Source organism: Streptopelia decaocto (genome assembly GCF_964273445.1).
Source record: "Streptopelia decaocto genome assembly, chromosome: Z".
NCBI lineage: Eukaryota > Metazoa > Chordata > Aves > Columbiformes > Columbidae > Streptopelia > Streptopelia decaocto.
This window is the reverse complement of record NC_138657.1, coordinates 70,668,363-70,686,338: the sequence shown is the minus strand read 5'-3', so window position 1 is coordinate 70,686,338 and position 17,976 is coordinate 70,668,363. Positions and strand designations below refer to the sequence as shown.

The window sequence follows — 17,976 nt, the reverse complement described above, 5'->3', positions numbered from 1 at the left end:
ATCAGCTGCATGTGCTGGCCCATCCCATCTCCTCATCAGCTCGCACCAGCAAGGCCTTGGACCACAAAATGAGAAGTCTCTGTTACTTGCATGCTGTGAATGACAGTTCCAACTTTCCTGTGAGGTATCCAAAGTTAATGTATCATTCATTGAAAAAAAAAACCTTCAACAAAATGTATATGATGGCTTTAGTCTTACCTTATAGTAACTATTTTCCCAATATCCAGTTGTAAGTCATTCAGCTGTGCAATAAATACAGCTGCTACAGCTTCGTAAAGAGCTGTGCCGTCCATGTTGATGGTAGCTCCAACTGGGAGGACGAATCTTGTAATTCGTTTGTCGATCAAGTTTTTTTCTTCTGCACAACGGAAGGTGACAGGCAGAGTTGCTGAACTGGAACACAGATAAACACACAAAGTAAGCACAGGCAACAGCCTAACATTGCCCTTACCCTTCCTTCTCCCCAGAGCCTGATCTGCTCTAAGACTCAAACTGAGATCTAAGGCAGGCAGGAAGGCTGCACCATGAAAAAGCAAAGTAACTTTTGTTATCTCTTCTAATTGTGGGAAGAAATGACAAAGTCTTAGTTATCCTAAAAAATACATGGTAAAATTATCATGACGTGTGTAGTCACAGAAACAGTGCAACAGCTTGAGCTCCAGCAAGTCTGTGGCTAATGAACTGCACAGCGAAGAACTGTGTCCTCCCAGGAGAGGCAGACTCGTGTTTGGTGCGAGGCCAGCACCATCCATAGTGACCTTTTGGGTACCACAGAAATAATGATGAATGTAATATTTCAATCTCCAGGGGACTGAGAATTGTCCAGGTGAAATCAGTGTATTTAACAAAGTAGTAGTAAAATCAGAGCACAAACAATGCAATTACTACTAAGAACATTACAGAAAATAAATGTTTCTTTTGTTTACCTGGAAGAAATCATGAGGGCTGTCAGAAGTGCCTGAGCCATCCCCATGGCAAACCGAAAAGGATTCTTCCTTACTATTGTTAAGTAGATCAGTGGCAGAATTATAATGGAATGGATTGCAAGTCTGCAAAATAAAATGAACTAGTTAAACAAATGGATCCATCTCATTGCTGTGTTCTAATAGGATGATCATAATAGGTATCTAGTTCTGTCCTCAAGCACACTTCTGAAACACTAAAGGTGACTTCAGTGACACCTACGTTCAAAATACAGAGAGTGTACCATCTTAAAAAAAAATGCAGACTGTTCTACACTTTCTTTTGGAAAGGAGAGAGATTGTTGTCTCTCTTTCCAAACTAGAACAAGAATTACTTAATATATTGGAAATAATTTTAAACTGATGGAAAATGAGAAAACTCAAGTAATAAATAATATTTAAAATTATACAGAGAGAGTGATTTAAAATAATGCTACAACACTGCACTGTACTGCCAACTGCTGACACTGCAGACTAGAGACAAATCAGAAAACGAAAGCAAGTATATCTGCCTTTATTATAGAACATGTTTTGGAATTAAAGGTAAATATGGTTCCCAGTCAGGGACAGATGTAATTCACATCTTTCTGCAGAAAATTCAAACATGATCCAATAAAAAGTCCACGCTTACTTTGTGGAAAACTATGTAAGCTTAGGAGTACAATTAAAATGTACAGAGGCATTTCAGACTGTTCAAATGAGATATACGTAGTCTCACCATATTTAATGTTGCAAGATGCTGAAATACTGTATTTTGAAAATATTACTTTTTACAATTGTGTTGACATGCAGAACATCAAATTGTCCTCCTGACTTCAGCTGATCAGCTGTATTTGCCTGGATATTTGGGTAAGTCTCAGGGACAAATTCATCCTTCAACTTGTGTGTTAATTTTGAACATCGTGCATTAATCCTGAATGCATACGAATTCAGAGCTTTGTGGGCATTAACATTAGAGGTAAACAGCCTGCTGTGAGTATATCTGAAATGAAATATATGTGAAGGGTCTGTGAAATATTTCCTATGTTCCAAGGTCGTAAACAATTATAGCAACGTCAGCGTCTTGTCACAAGAAATTGCCACAGCCTGCAAACATAAAACCCAGAATTGCTGTCATGTATGACCTTGGGATTTTTATCTTGTCCTCACAAGATGTTCTTCAGAATGATACTATGTTGTAATAGTGCTTTATGATTTCAGAGCAGCTGATAAAGATAGTGATAAACCATGGCACCATTTGTTCTGCCAGGCAATTAAGAGAGCAGTAGCCACAATACAGAAATCCACAACAGCACTAAAAATCACCCACAAAACCTAACTATTTGTTTCCTTGGAAAAACTATCTTTTTAAAAGCAACAGACGTTTAAGTTTTCACTCTCAATGTGAAGAATGATTTATTTAGTCAAATGTAAATACAAAAAGTACTGATAACATTTTGTAAAGACCTCTAGAAAGAAACCTAACATTTTACACAATGTTGCCTGAGAACAAATTGAATTCTGCAGAACATATAGGAAAACATATCAAGTGGTATGGGTGTCACTGAGCGTCTTAACATACTGTCAATGAGAGCAAACATTTCAAGGAGATCTACATTAGAGGCATACTGACTTCCAAATGGCTATTTTTAAAGAATTCCATCTGCACTTTTTTAGTGGCAGCACGGACATGGCATTGTATAAAACAAAGTACCTGTGCATATCTGCTTGGCTGCTACTGATTTTCATGAAACAAATTAGAAGCAATATTTATTTTCAAGAAGGAAATGCAACTCACAGCAAGTAGCAGAAAATTTCAAAACAAAAATCATCAGCAGGAACTGAAAACAAAATTTCTAATAGTGTTCAATTATAACATAGGAAGATTCTTGTCCCTTAGAATCCCACACTGGCATTCCTTGTAGCGTCCAGAGATGCAGCTGCCTTGCTGCTTTCAGAAGAGACAAAGGCACAAGAAAGACAGAGTCTGCTTGCTGCAGCTTTTTCTTTGTTTTTCCCCACCTCAGGCTGTGAGTCCTCTGGCCCTTGATTATGCCTCTTACTTTGATTTTCCTTCTCTGTGACTGCTAACATGTCCTCATCCTGACACTGCAACCATTAAAAGGGAGAGGCTGAAGATATCTAGTGGCCAATGGAGCAGAGACACTGGGGGAAGTCTGTCCCGTCATGACTGAGATGTGCTGCAGACAATGGTGGGTGAGAGCTGCAAGGGCTGAGGATGTGGAAGGTCACGAATAATAAAGCTGGGAAGGTGAGATAGAAGATCAGCTGGAGAGGGAAGTTAAAGGAAAGAAAGAGGAGGATAAGACACACCAGCCCTCACGCTCTTGCACATTTTTCTTGATAGGGAATACAAGAAATATGTTTAAGGTAACCTGTAACTCTCAGGATGGGGCTCAAAGGGAGGATGATAAACCGCTACAAAAGATGCTGATGAACAGTACATACTGCAAACAGACAAGGTCAAGCAAATAAGGATGAAAACAAAAAAGATGGTGGGAAGAGCAGTGCTTAAGAAACACAAAGAAAGAAAAAGAACAACCAGCACCTTTTCCCTGCAGCCTATAGCCTTTTGTGTACAATGTCATTTTTGCTCTTGTGATCTGATTACAATATGCCCACCCTGAGGTCAGCTTTGCAGCCAACGTGCTGCTGTTGTCCCCTCTCCATAGCACCTCAAGCACCACCCGCTGTAGGCCATCCCGCAAGAGAAACGCTGCAGAGACCCACCCTGGCCCCCATCCAGGAAAATCACAGCATGTGCAAAGGAGTTCACAGAATCACAGAAAGTCAGGGATTGGAAGGGACCTCAAAAGCTCATCCAGTCCAATCCCCCTGCTGGAGCAGGAACACCCAGATGAGGTTACAGGAATGTGTCCAGGTGGGTTTTGAATGTCTCCAGAGAAGGAGACTCCACAACCTCCCTGGGCAGCCTGGTCCAGTGTCTGTCACCCTCACTGTGAAGAAGTGTCTTCTCAAATTTAAGTGGAACCTTTTGTGTTCCAGTTCAGCAGAACAGAGACTCTTTCTCTCCAAGGACATAAAGGTGGGAAGCCTTACTATTTACAATCTTTTTGACAGCACATGGGAACCTACTTAAAATTGTTGTGCCCATCAAGCCCACGATTACCAGCTAAACAGAAGACTATACGTGGTGGTAGTTTACTTTGCAATTGAAGTAGTCTGGAGAAGACAATGTGTCTTCACACACATCTTAAGGAAGATACGCCCTGTTGTAGTACAAATAGCAACTACTAATAGGTAAACAGTCATAAAAAGTGCTATCAGTTCTAAAACTGTAAAACTTGCTACCTGATCTAAAACTGAAGTCAAAGGGCAGTAATAATCTATCCAACATATTCCTCCTCTGAGCTAATAACACAAGAAAAGCTGCAGAAGTGATGCAGTGTCATTCTGTAAATGATTCCCACCTAACTCGTGGTCACGGTCTCATTTATAAGTTACATAGAAAATATTAGTCTCTTGATTTATAGTCTCTTGGTAAACATCAACTTTTGCATCCTTTATAAATTTGATTTCTTTTCCCAGTTTAAATAGAACTCACAAAAATGCATTATGCATAGACAAACATAACTTGCACTCATCACTGTAACATTTGGAAAAAGTCATGATTCAGTGCTATTTCTGGAGCTGTAATATTTACTTAGAAAGTCATTATATCTCAAATGATTTTTGAACAGCTAGTCCAAACACGCTGGCTTATGCATAAAACAAAACACCAACTTTGAAATAAATATGATTATCTAGCAAAGATTAATGCACAAAAAAAGAGATGCTTCTTGACTATTTATAGAGAAATTTGCATTTAAGAGTGGTATATTACCCTTCTCTCTGCTTGGCTGTCAGAAAGCGTGTGAATGATGTTTGAAGTATTGCATGCATATGTAGAAAGCAAGGGGAAAGAAGCTCTTGAACAACTTTGGATCTAGCCTCTAGACAAAACATGAATAAATCCTTAGTATACTGAATGAATTATACAAGTGGATGCTAAGGCAATGAACCAAGATAGCCTAGAAGTTATGCTTCACTGAATTGGAAATAGAAATTTAAATGCATTTAACTTATCGGGACTGTAATATCCATTTATCTATCAAAAGGGTTCTTTGTTGGACAGTCTTCAGAGATACATGATGGTCTAGCATTATAATCTGTATCACTTGAAGCAGTTAAGTTGCCCCTTCTAAGGCTCCATAACTGCAAGGTTTTGTACGTGCAGATGTAACCTCCTCTACTCTAGAATGTTCTACACAGCCAGGGGTCTAGACAAAGAGTAGAAAAAATGTTTTGATGCTTAGCTATGTTATTCAGATAGCAACTGCTGCTCTTACAGCTTCACCGGGTACCTTTGGATTGAAGGAGTAATTAACAAACAGTGCAATCCCCAGGGCTTCTCTCAACGCCTGCTCTGCACAGAAGTGGGAAGGGATCAGTTTCCTCTTTGGCAACGGAGCTGGACACACCTGGGTACACCTGGACACACACGTCTCAGGGACGTTCCCAACTTAATCCAGATATTCGTGTATTTTCAGCAGGCTGCCAACCCCCATAATTCACAACCTCACCCTTTTCCAGCTTCTAGTATCTAACAGAAGCACTACCAGTCTCAAAAATGTAATGATATCTGTTGCAGCACAAAGCTGACAAGATGAAACAATGAATACAAGAATAGCTTTTGCTTTAATTTTTTTAGAACTTTTTAAAACAAAACATACATTCAGCAAACTGTGCATTCAAAACGTCCTCACACATTCTCACAGAATTTCAACTGACAAGAATTTTTGTCTCTGACCTAGAAAAGGCTGGGTGTTGTGGATAAATGAGTTGTTATCAACTGAGTTCTACATCCTGCATATATTTAATTTCATGTTTAAGAAATTACATACCCACTTATTACTGTAGCCATATAAAGACCCAGTTTACGAAATATTTCCCAGTCCTCCACTTCTATTATTTTTCCAGCAATTAAAAACACAATACCAATTGGCATATACCTAGAAAGAAAAACAAAGCAATTAAAAATGCCTTCTCAGAAATATTGCATGCTCACCATGGAATAATTTCTTGTACTGTATAACTTCTTACAACACATGAAAAATCTTTTTAATATTGTGTTACACAACTGAAGCTTTTTTTATGTTCTGTTATACAACTGACTTTATTCACCTGCAGCAAGACTACAATGGAGATAATGAAAAATTAGGAAATCAGAGTAAATGGACCGCTATGTATAGTCTAACAAGTGCTCTGTGACCTGGTGTCACAGAATATACAGAAGTAGTGAAGAAGAGAGGGCCTTGCCCTATTGCAGCAAATGTTTGTGCATAACCATAAGCTTACTTGGAGGCAGAAGTCTGCAGGGCTGAGACCAATATCTGTGCATTCTGCAATTTCACACAGATGGGAAAGGTCTCCTGTGCTTACAGCAGCTGCCTGCAGCGCTGGGGGCTATGTGTGCGTCACCTGCACAGAATAAGCATCATTTTAGTATGTTGGGGTAGTACAGTCATCAGTGTGTTGCTTGATGAAGGGGCCCTCCTCCCCCAGTAAACTTAAGCAAGGCCATGCTTTACAGAAATGAATAGCCGCAGGGCCCAGTGCCTACAGAAAATTCAAGGCAAAAAATCAGGAATTATGTTAGCACCAGCTCCACTGGTCCTTTTGGTACCAGAAGGCAGGCTGTCACGGAGACAACGTGCCACTTCAGAGCTTTGAGTAGTATAAACTAAGTTATATATTTGTGAATATATAAAATGTAGTCCACTTTAAAATATGAATTTTAAATTTATTAGATGTCTGTGTGCAATCTCATAAATAAGATAGTACCTTGTCTCTGTGCAAAGCAGGGTCTCCTAATTCCTTCTGACGCCTGAACTTGGTGAAAGCAGAGCTAGTTCCTCACACTAACAACATCAAGCTTTACCTTATTCAAGACAACAGCTCTCACATCAGTAGAAACACAAGAAGCCTGCGTTTCTACAGACAGTCAGATTATGCATAAAATCCTGTATCTGTGGCATGTGCTAACTCCTGTGTCTCGTTAGTGGTAATTTGCTCCAGAGTGAGGCAGCCTATTTCATGGGGCTGTAACTCAGCGGGGGCCTGAACCAGCTGCCTAGCACAAGACAAGTTGCAGAAACTGATTGACCTTTATTTAAAGGCAGCAAGAAGTGTCAACTAAACCCTGGAGATGTTGGCTGTTTTACAAGCAAGTGTGCTGGGATGAAAGAACAACCCGTGGAAGGACCAGATCTGATAAGCTGTTTGTGTGAAACATGGATATGAGCAGAGTACTGTAGTAAATGGTACAAGGCATTTCACACGTAGGATCAAATTCTGGTACGGATTGTGTGTGCTTATAGTCCTGATTCTGTAATTGTGATGTGCATGGCCAAAAGCTCTGTGAATAACTGTGAAGTCCAATCAAACAATATCAGATGAGTTGCTACAATTTTAAATTGCATTTCCTGCCTGAGGATATTAGTAAGAAAATTGTAAGAATGTTGTCTCACAAACTTATTAGCAGAAGGTAAATGATGCTAAGTTGTATTTTGCATAGCATTTTGGATTTGCTCTGTGCTGTGGCTTGTATATTAATTTATATTTCTAAAAGAACTTAACTCCAAGGACAGCTATGCTGTGAACATAATGGCTACCAGGGAATAGTGTTCAAGACGGAAGGGCATGTGCGTGGTAGTGCTTCCACAGTTTCCAAATCACCAGGGCAGTTGTACTGGTTTGATATAAACCTCCACCAAGAATGTCTGAAAAACTCTGGTTTCTTGTGTACCAATAGAACTACTTCTTTAGTACACAGTAAGTGGAACCCCTGCCTACAGTTTCCTCAAAAGGATCAAATTCTGTAGAAAGAAAACTTTTTCCCAGCCTTTGTTTTAAAGTTGTTTGCTGTAAAGTACTACACAAAAGCAAACATGAGGTGTGAGTCTCCTCCTACCACTCCAATGACAAAACCCACTTAAAGAAGGTGTTAGAAAATGCCAGCATGTCCTTGGACTTACCACATTATTATGTGAACTATTCTCATTGTAGCTTCATTCAGTGCATTGAAAAAATCCACCAGCACTTGTCCTTTCTCTCCCATTTTCCCAATAACCATTCCAAAAACAAGACAAAAGACGATCAACCCCAGCACATTGATGCCGTTGGAATACGAGCCCACAACTTTGTATTCTTGGGTTTTGTTCTACAGATAAGATTCAAGACAAAAAAAGTTACTAACTGAAAACACTAGATTTACTTTAAAAGAGTTATAAAATGAAAACATATTTAGATATTTCCTTGAACAGACATGGAGCTATTCCCCAGTCACATTATTCCCTTTCTGGCTGTGCAAAGTGGTCAACTTCTGGAATTAAGGTAAAACTAAATTGTTTTCGAATGCTTTGTATTTTAAAGCTATGCAAGGATCTTACAAAACCCTAGCAGGGAACGAAGCACCCCTTAATTTATGTTGCCTTTTCTACAGACTCCTGACACACAGTATGGCAAGGTCTAGGTATCCACAGTCATGCCTTCAGTATGTTCAATACTAACTCCCTACTGTGGAGAACAAAACACAGCTGATGCAGCATCCTTGTGGTTATTTCTGAGCAACTCAAGAGTTTGTGTCTGGATTTCAGATAAAAAATCTGTTGCATAAGAACTGAGTCAATGGTGTTCAATGTTGCTCAAAGTTTAAAATCTACCGTTCAGCTGAAATCAGTGAAATTGCATAATTTATAGTGGAATGGGATACACATAACATAAAAATCCTACAAAATATGTAGGTATTCACACATTTCTCTGTGTGCAGTACGAACATATGAAGGAAAGGGCGCAATTCTTCACTACATCCTGCTTCAGAATTTAATTCATGTCTTTTCATATAGCTCCCATTCCCATGCTCTCATTACCATGAAATGAAAATTGCAAGCAGCAAAGAAAATGCATACTGATTTGGTACAATTCATAGTTCTGTGTTCATATGCTATTGAATTCCTTTCTCCTTCTCCAGAGTAATTCTAAGCTTTAGAAAACACCAACACCAATGTCCCTTCCAAACCTCTAATCAGATGCTTGTTAAATCTCATCTTCACTTTTGTCCCTTTACGTTTTTTTTTCATAGTTATGAGTCATTAATTAATAACTGCCTTCCATTGTTTTGCTTTCCATTAAAAAACTTATAATTTTCCATTCCTTTCTTTCTGCAGTGCTTACGGTTACCGCATTGCTGCTCAAACACCTAGTGCTGACATAAATCTAGCCTTTTGCTTCAGACTGTTTGCTTTAATTTCTCTGCAAATTAACAACTCATTAGTATACACATTTAAAGAAGGATATTCATAGATTATTTTCTCACATCATCTATTATCTTCAGACTGCTTTATAACCAGTGGAGTCCTCTGGAGTTCTTAAACCTACCTGAAGATCCTCATAATCACCTCTAGCATTTACTGAAGTTCTGTGCCCTTGCTAAAATCTATGTATGATTTCCTTCCTTTTCTCAATCACTAACCACCTCAACTAAACCAAATTTATTCCATGTTCTTTCTCCTCACTTCATACATTATGAAGGAATGCAACTATAAAGGTCACACCTCTGAAGCCTTAAATGTCGCAGCAGTTGTAACAGGTTCTTCAGCGAATGTGGAGGTATTTTTATCCACGCTCGTCGCAGCTTCAACTTTTTCACGTTTAGTTTTATACTGTAAAAGTTATTTTAAAAAATAGAAGAACTTATTTAGAAACATAAAGGAAAAACAGACAAATACATTATTTCCCAATTCATAGGAGCCATCACAGTTCTGTACTTCAGATGCTGTAGACCAAGCAAGTGATTCACAGATAATAGGCTGTGAATTCCATTCCTCAGGCCCTCGGGTGCCCTGAGGACCTGGTGCAGTCTTTTGGGGGATGAGATACAGCTCCTGACAATGGAAAGGGGACTTTTTGCCCAGAGCACTGTCTGTAAAACCAGCAGTCACAAGTCCTACGGGAGAACTGGGACCAGAACAGCTGCTGGACAGTGAGAGTGGGAACCCTTAATGGCCAGGGATGCTCCCACCATCATCTGCTCCCTCCAAGGACTGAGGGAGTCACTCGTCTTCTTTTATATGATTTTTGAGTATAGATTCTGATTGTTATGTTGATACAGCAAACCACGTATTAAGATTTGACCAACCAGCAGAGGGTCCAGGTGACTAGAGACCATAAGCTAAGTGGTGCTATTATAAAATTGTACTACACTGATTCTGCTTATAGAAATCCTGTGCTATTCTGATTACAAATTCTGTGCTATACTTATCATAATATCCTGTTCAGAAAATAAAGCTTTATCTGTAACTACGACTTAGTGCTGTTGTCATACTACCAAGGATCCCTAAAGGAATCTCTGTGTGTCCCCTTAGTGCCGGGTGACAGTAACTAACATATGAGAAAAACTACAAAAAGAACTTTATAAACTGGAAATATATTCAGTGTGTGCACAGACGGACAGTTAACATAATTTCCTGGGAAAGGTTAACTACCTCACATACAGACCTCAGATAAACTGGTTAGCAGCTGCTGGGTGAAGACAAAGAAGAGAAGCAGAGAGCATCACAAAAATCAGTTGACATATATACAGATAAAGATGACTGAATCTGAAGTAAATCTGCTACATAGACAGCAGTTCCCTCCTTCATCTTGCAAATCGCACTTTTTCTGAAAGATGTCTCAAATAGATTCTAGCAATTTGCTGCGTTTTCCTCAAAATGGATTATCAGGTCTGGCAATGTACATTATGTCGGATCCATCAGGGTGAGGCTAAGGTACGTAGATTTCATCAGACGTTGAGGGGTTTTAAGAACAAGGAAAACGATCGTGATGACATGGTTCTTCTAACTCTGTCCCAAAAGGAAAAACCTTGTCTTATACACTGCTTGGTTTCTGCACCCAGCTACTAAACAAGGATCCCTTTTTACATGGGATCATCAAGGGCTTAATAGGTGGCAACATTGTGTTTATCACAATGGAAACAAAACCAAAAGTCTTTTTATGGGAGACTGAGATACTCCTGAACCTCTCAGAAGTAATTCTTACCTGACGTAGTTTTTGGGGACATAAAAGAACAACAAATTGTAGTTAGCAATAAAAACTACAGTAGCAAAGAGGAATGTTCTAACTTACCTGTTGAAAACAGGCCTGGACAAGGTTTTCTGGGAACATATTCCTGTCAAAAAGTAAAGCAATTTCAACATTACAGCATACCAAGAACAAGCTGTTTATATAAACAAAATGACAAAATCTCCTGCTTGTAAATTCAGATCAAGTTGTGTTCCAAAAAGCAGTGTATAAAATCCAAAGAAATGAAAGGTTCAGGACTCAAAACAATCAGTTGACTGTTTACCTGCTGTTGAATTTTCTGGCTTATTTTCCAGTACATGACATTTCTGTTGGTAAGGCGCTAAACCCACTGTGGTGGTGGGGTTCGTTTGTTTGTTTCCCTGCTGCATCATTCCATCATTTGCATGAGGAATACAGGACATACTATTTTTATGGGACTTGTCAAACATAGTCAGAACCTTGTGCTGGAAGAATCAGATATTGGGCATACCCTGCTTTAGTATTGATATTAGAAACTAATTTTGACTGATGGAAGATTCCCATGTGTTATTTCAGGGTCAAGAACCATTTTCTCACACTGAGAAATTAGAAAATTAGATCAGAAGTAGTGCAACCCAGTTGCGTGCCACCTTTCCAACTGACAACTTCAGATGCAAATGATTACAGAAAAAAGCATTAAGTATTTATTGAATAACCAGTCCAGTGCAGAAAGTCAGTTTATATATTGAAGCTAAACTCTTTATCTCCTTTCTAGATCTTTCACAAACTCCTGCCTATATTTTTCAAGTTTTTAAAGCAAAATTTCTTCAGAGGCAAGAGTAGTTTGTACAAGCCTGGGATTTTCTTTAATCTTTTCAAGACTGTCTGGATTTGGATCTTAAATCTGATGAATATAAATAAGTAGGAAAAGTAACTGTAATTCTTTTAAAAGAGGATTTCAGATGTTAAACTCCTAATTTTCAGTCTTAAATTTGTCTACAAGAAGTGATCTATAAACTGTAGTAAAACCCCAGAACACTCTGAACTGCAATTCAGACCTGTGGCAGTGTACTACCCCAAAACCCTGCTTAAAGGGCAGTGGCAGCTGTGACGGCTGCATTGGCTGAAGTTGGACTTTGGGGAGAGGGATGGAGACGCAGTAGCCAAGGGCTGTCGGGTGCAGTGACCCAGACATCTTGCTGGTGTGCAAATACCAATCGCCTTACTCCACAAACAGTGGACAGCCCAGAGCTTGCTGAGCTCTCCTGCACGGCAGCAGGCTGCACGACAGGATCTCCCCTCAGCAGGGACACTGCTCAGTTACACCCGCTGCACAGATCCTTCACTCCTCGACAACGGAGAGACCCCTTGCCACAACACATCCCTGGTAAGTAGCTAATAACTTGTTAAACTTTGTAAGCTTTGCTGAGATTTTATCTTTTGGTTATGTACATATAATCCTCCAGATACAACCTGTTGACCAAGTCTGGGACTAGGACTGGATCCAGCCACACCTTAACTCCGCTGAGTAGGAATTCAGAAAGCAAGGGGATCCTCTCTGAACTATCTGACCAACGGGAGGGTCTCCTCAACGTGTCTGACTTAGCCTGTGCTCTGTGATGTAAATAATCAAGTTTACCTTGACATCGAATATTTTTAAACCACTGTCGCATTTACAATTTAATTCTGTTAGCTCTTTCATATCAATCAAATATATTATTGCTCCTCTTTTGTGAGTGAAGTGCACCACTCCATCTGTGACAACACCTCTTTTTATAATAGGAAGACTTTTTGTGCATGGAACTACATCAGCCTTGTGAATATGTGTGGAAATGTTCACATGGAAGCTACTGGTAGATTTTATAATGTGGCTGACTGCACAGCTCCTCTCATTGATTGCTGGGCAAGTGACCATGAGAAATGAGATGAGCCATCCAAGGAGCTGTCACTGCAGTTATGCACATGCAGGAGAGGACAGAGGCTGGGAAGAGCTGTAAAGAATTGAATACGGGGCTGAGGGGTTGAGGACTGTTAACTACATCACACACAAATGTCAGAGAAATTGAGTTATTCTCCAAGAGGTCTAACTCCATCTGTGCTGGGGCAGAGATGCCCCAGATGACAGCAGACACCTGCCATTAAATAGGTCAGTAATTTTTTACAAGATATATACATATATATGTGTGTCTCTGTATATATTTTAGAGATGTCAAAGAACTGTATATCTGGAGTTGCATCCGCAAGTGCCAGTCACATTTCCTGAAATAAAAATGCTGAGAAAGCCGATTTTAGATACGTGTGAGTTGATTCTTACACAGGATCATAGAATCATTTTGGTTGGGAAAGACCCTCAAGATCATAGAGTACAACGGGTAGACTGTTCCACACCCGACCTGACAGATTAAGTAAAAATTCTACAAAAAGAAAATAGTGAGCAGGAACAGTGATACAAAACAGAGACTTACTGCAGTTGGAGGAAAAGAATAATCAACATAAATTGTTTTGAAGGAACTGCTTAGCCACTACTGGAAGTGCAATCATTTTTCATGAATTTTTTCCAATGCTTTAAACATGTTTGCTCAGGTCTTCTGAAGACTTTTCTAGGGGTTTCCTTCTTCTAACCACTTAAAATATCCATCATTTTCTAGGATGCTGATGAGGAAAGACTCATTATAAGGTTGCCTTAGATGCTGGTGATGTGACAAACTCGTTGACTGTGCAAACCTAAGAAACGTTTGCATACTGGGTCTGTTCCCCGTGTGGATCGGAAACGTAATACTGCGATTTCAGGTGGCTGTTTATGCTGGATGACACAGAAGCTGCCAGACAGTAACCTGCCAACCATTCAAGCCTTCTTGGGTATTTTCTTCATAACAGGTAAACCTTTCAAAGCAATTTCTGCAAAGGATGGAATTCTTGTTGTCTTTGTTTTATTAACCAAAGCCTAAGGTATAAGGAGAATTTTTTTAACAAACTGCTTTGAATTCACTCTAAGATGTTTAATCTGTTGGAATACAAGTTATTCTCTCCTTATCCAAACAATATTAGAAAGCATTTTTATTGTATTATACATCACAAATGTATTTATATTTGCTTGGACTTCTGCAACAAGTGTATGGAAACTAAAATAGAAAACCTCACCTGACCAGATCCAGCAAGGCATCAACAGTACTGACATCTGGGGTGCTGCCCACTCTATCAATGTCATTGGCTGTTTGAGTCACTCCGGGTTTAATGGTCACAACTAAGATAATCCCTGCAGAAGAAGAACCAGAAGAAGAGCTCTCAGTACAAGCAGAGGCACTGGTGCGTCCTGCCTCAGTGCACCCCGTGTAGCTAAATTCTTCGTGAGCTAAACTCAACAAATGCTTCCCCTGGATGCTCATTTGGGGCTGTTCAGGGTCGTTTCCTTAAATGTGCGGTTCCCTGGACACATGAGCTACTTGTGGCCTTGCCACTGGACTTGGGCACTCTAGCTTTGCTTTCCCACGTAGGGTACTAAATCAGTACTGCTTACCAAGAAAGTAAATTACTTCTGCAACTTTTGCATGGTGATATTTGGAATTGCTATGTACTTGTTGCCTTATGCAGCTCTTTCTGTTACTAGCTTTCAGATATCGACACAAGTTCACTGCCCTGTGACCTCAAAGTACAACAGGATGTTCTGGTGAAATTCGTTAGGAATAAAGTTACATAAGAGAAGAGCTTGAGAAACAGACTGGAATAAAAAATTATGGGCAAGAAATTCTTAATTAATGGCTTCCTTTTAGGCATTTTTACTATTATATGAAATACTAGGCCTTTCCAAATATACCTTTTTTTTTCCCTCCCCCAAATCCAAACAAACCTAAAGCAAATTAAGCTACCAAATCTCAGTGTAGGGAGAAAGAGGCATTTGGATGACCCTTCAACCAGCCAGGAACGAGGCTTTTAAATGACATCTGTGAATAAAAGCAGAACTGAATTTGTATAACCCACCATAATGAAACAAGTAATATCACAGTATCATAGAATAACTTAGAACAGCAGGGACCTCTGGAGATTGTCTGGTTTAACCCCACTCTCAGCGCAGGGACAATTTCAATGTTATATACATATCAGTGTTGGCCTTTATTAAGTTTCCTCACTACGTATTCACAGAAAATTCCCACACAGATGAGACAGCCTCAACGGTATAACCACAGTGATATATTATTCTCAGTATTACAACCTCTAGAAATTATTCTGGCCTTCTATGTCTCTATGTGATTCTTCTTCTGTTGTTAAATACTGCTTTGTTTTACAAGTAGGCCACATGCGATATACATTTTGTCCTTCCAATAAATACAAGTTTTCTTTTCAGTGGGTGGTATCTTGGCACAGTATTCACTCAGGCTCAACAAAATACAAAGATAAGCTGCAAACTACATGCTAGCTGACAGAGGAAGGTTTAATTTCACTTCTTATTTAAGAAGTCAGCTGAAGATGTTTGTTTAAGCAAATATGGAAGATTTCAAGGTTGTTTGTAGGGAATGAACTTCCTGCAAGCGGAGATGTGGACTTCAGAGAGGCAGGAGTGGAGCCTGGCAGTGACAGAGGGGACAAACCTTTTAGGAAGGAAATGAGATGAAGGAAAGCAGTACATTCTGTCATTCTTTCAAGTGAGACACATGACATGTTCTCACATCTGAGAATAAGCAACAATCTATAATTTTGCTACTGAGAAAATCCACTTTGTAGTTAAGGCTGGGCTTTGATGTTCATTCAGCTTTCCCGCTGCTGGTGACTGTTCAGCTACATGCAGAGCTCCTAATCTTCCCTGAACCGAAATGTGTGGTGAAAATTCCTGTGGGTTCATATTGGACATGAACACAGCCCAACATGAACAGCTGGACCACCTTCTCCCTGTATCTGGCCACAAGTATGTGAAGATGCTCAGTATGACTCCTGTCTTCTCCCCATCCTGTGTCACAGTACTGTATACTTTTAATTATGTGATGCCGAGGACTTTAAGTTACAGTATCGCAGAGTACCTAGTATCACAGCAATGACTGTGGTGCAGAAATAATATACCACTGCTCGCAAACCAATCTTCCCAGAAACACTGGAATCCAAAGCAGCAACACCTGTAAAAAGAAACACAAAAACAAAACACTAAAAAAACAGTCTTAAAATAAACGTGTTGTTTTTGTTAATGCAACTATTTATTGTCTCTTATTTCTGTGTGGGAGATTTTTCCTTATTCAAGATATTTCTAGATACCTAATTGGCAGTTGCACTTCTGAAAAATGTCTGTAGTAGACCAACATATTTGCTTCTGCTTCTTTGCAAAAGTCTGGTTTCCCTGGATTTTTCTAGAAGAAAACATAATTGAGATTTTCTGATTCCCTGATGTTTGTGATGAATTAGACTTCTTAGGTTTACGACAGCAAGTTACAATTGATCTCCATATTCACTTAAAGAATAGCCTCACTTTCTTCACATCTGTAACATTTTGGCTGTCAAACCACAAGAAGGCTGTAAAACCACAAGAAGGGAGCTGCTCAGGGCGGTCACCTCAGGTTGCCCAAAGGCACACACAGACAAGTTTTGGTTTTTGTTTTTGTTTTTTTTCACAAAAGCTTTTCTGAAGTCTGAGCTATTCCGGCTCCTCTGCTTCCACCTGTCATTGTCAGGAATGGAGGGCAGTTTTTGTTAAAGAAGGTGGGGAAAATGCTGAGGCGGGTGTTACTGTGAGGTCAAGTTAACTTCTGGCAACAATATTATAATAAACTGCTCACTAAGTATTTTATAATTGTTTAAGAGATTTACAGTTATACCTGTTCACATACAATTCAGTGACCAGGGTAAAATGAGCATTGTGACTGTAAAACTTGACTGTCTGTAACTGCACTAGTTAATAATTCACTGCTATCATTACACATTTGTGATACATTTATATTTTATAAAGTGTATAAAGTTTATATAGTTTATAAAGTCAGATTATAAAACAGTGGCCAGATTCAAGTGTATAGGAAGGAAAAAAATACCATGAAGATGTTTAGAGAAGCATGATTTTGTAGGGAAAAGGTTTCAAAAACTGAGGAAGAAAAAACAAAACATCTTTCGGATGGGAATGTAACTTATTGATCTTTGAGCTCAAAAAGTATCTTAGCAAGCATACTTTAACCATGTGTAGTCTTTTTCAGAAGGTTTATCAACAGCAGTAACAACTTGTGCCTAATGCATTCATATAATGCCTTACTTGTTCTGTTAATTGTTATTCAAAACGCAAACAGTACTGGGAGGGGAGAATGAAGGTTATTTTATTTCATCATCTATTTGATTTTTTTTGTGTCCTCCATGAGACAGTATATCATCAGACTGACTACAGAAGAACTACATATACATGCAGAAATAACTATGTAAAGACCATCTCACTTGCACAGGAAAGAAGGATAACAGAAGAACTATTTGTGTAGCAAGAGGACACAGACCAACACACAGAAAAAAAGCAATGCTACAGCTATTACAGGAGGCTGTCAGCACCAAGGATATTGTTTGAGACACAAACACGGGATCTGACACACAATCTGTGCCACCATTTTAATCTCTCACACTGGGGACTGGGAAAAAACAGGTAGAAAGGAGGACTTTTGCATTGCTGTGGGATCAGCTGTGAAAATTCGTCTGTGAGAACTCTTGAGAATGGATAGTAATAAATAATGGGTTCTATGGACAATAGAGAAGCTGGTTTCAAAGGCTGTCAATGTTGAAACTTTTGCACCTGGTACATTAACTTAGAAGACCTTACATCATGTTTTTAAAAGAGAGCAAACTGGTATTACTACAGTTCCATATCTTTTAATGAAAAGCTAATAAAACCTAGAAATCATGGAATTTTATTCTAAAGCTTGTATCAACTGTAAACAGCAATAAGACAGACAGTGGAAAT

At 39.2% G+C, this 17,976-nt stretch overlaps 1 protein-coding gene across 3 annotated transcripts in view; it reads right to left on the bottom strand.

The window, feature by feature from the left end:
• Positions 1-17,976, bottom strand: part of SLC1A1 (solute carrier family 1 member 1) — a 61,330-nt gene that overhangs the window by 5,676 nt on the left and 37,678 nt on the right. For all 3 annotated transcript variants that reach the window (XM_082075781.1, XM_082075782.1, XM_082075783.1), the window contains 8 exons: positions 16,076-16,168; positions 14,205-14,319; positions 11,148-11,190; positions 9,578-9,685; positions 8,000-8,184; positions 5,867-5,974; positions 927-1,049; positions 199-393 (listed from right to left, as the gene is read on the bottom strand). In XM_082075781.1, coding sequence (XP_081931907.1) covers positions 199-393; positions 927-1,049; positions 5,867-5,974; positions 8,000-8,184; positions 9,578-9,685; positions 11,148-11,190; positions 14,205-14,319; positions 16,076-16,168 — 970 coding nt within the window. The remainder of the gene's footprint in view (positions 1-198; positions 394-926; positions 1,050-5,866; positions 5,975-7,999; positions 8,185-9,577; positions 9,686-11,147; positions 11,191-14,204; positions 14,320-16,075; positions 16,169-17,976) is intronic.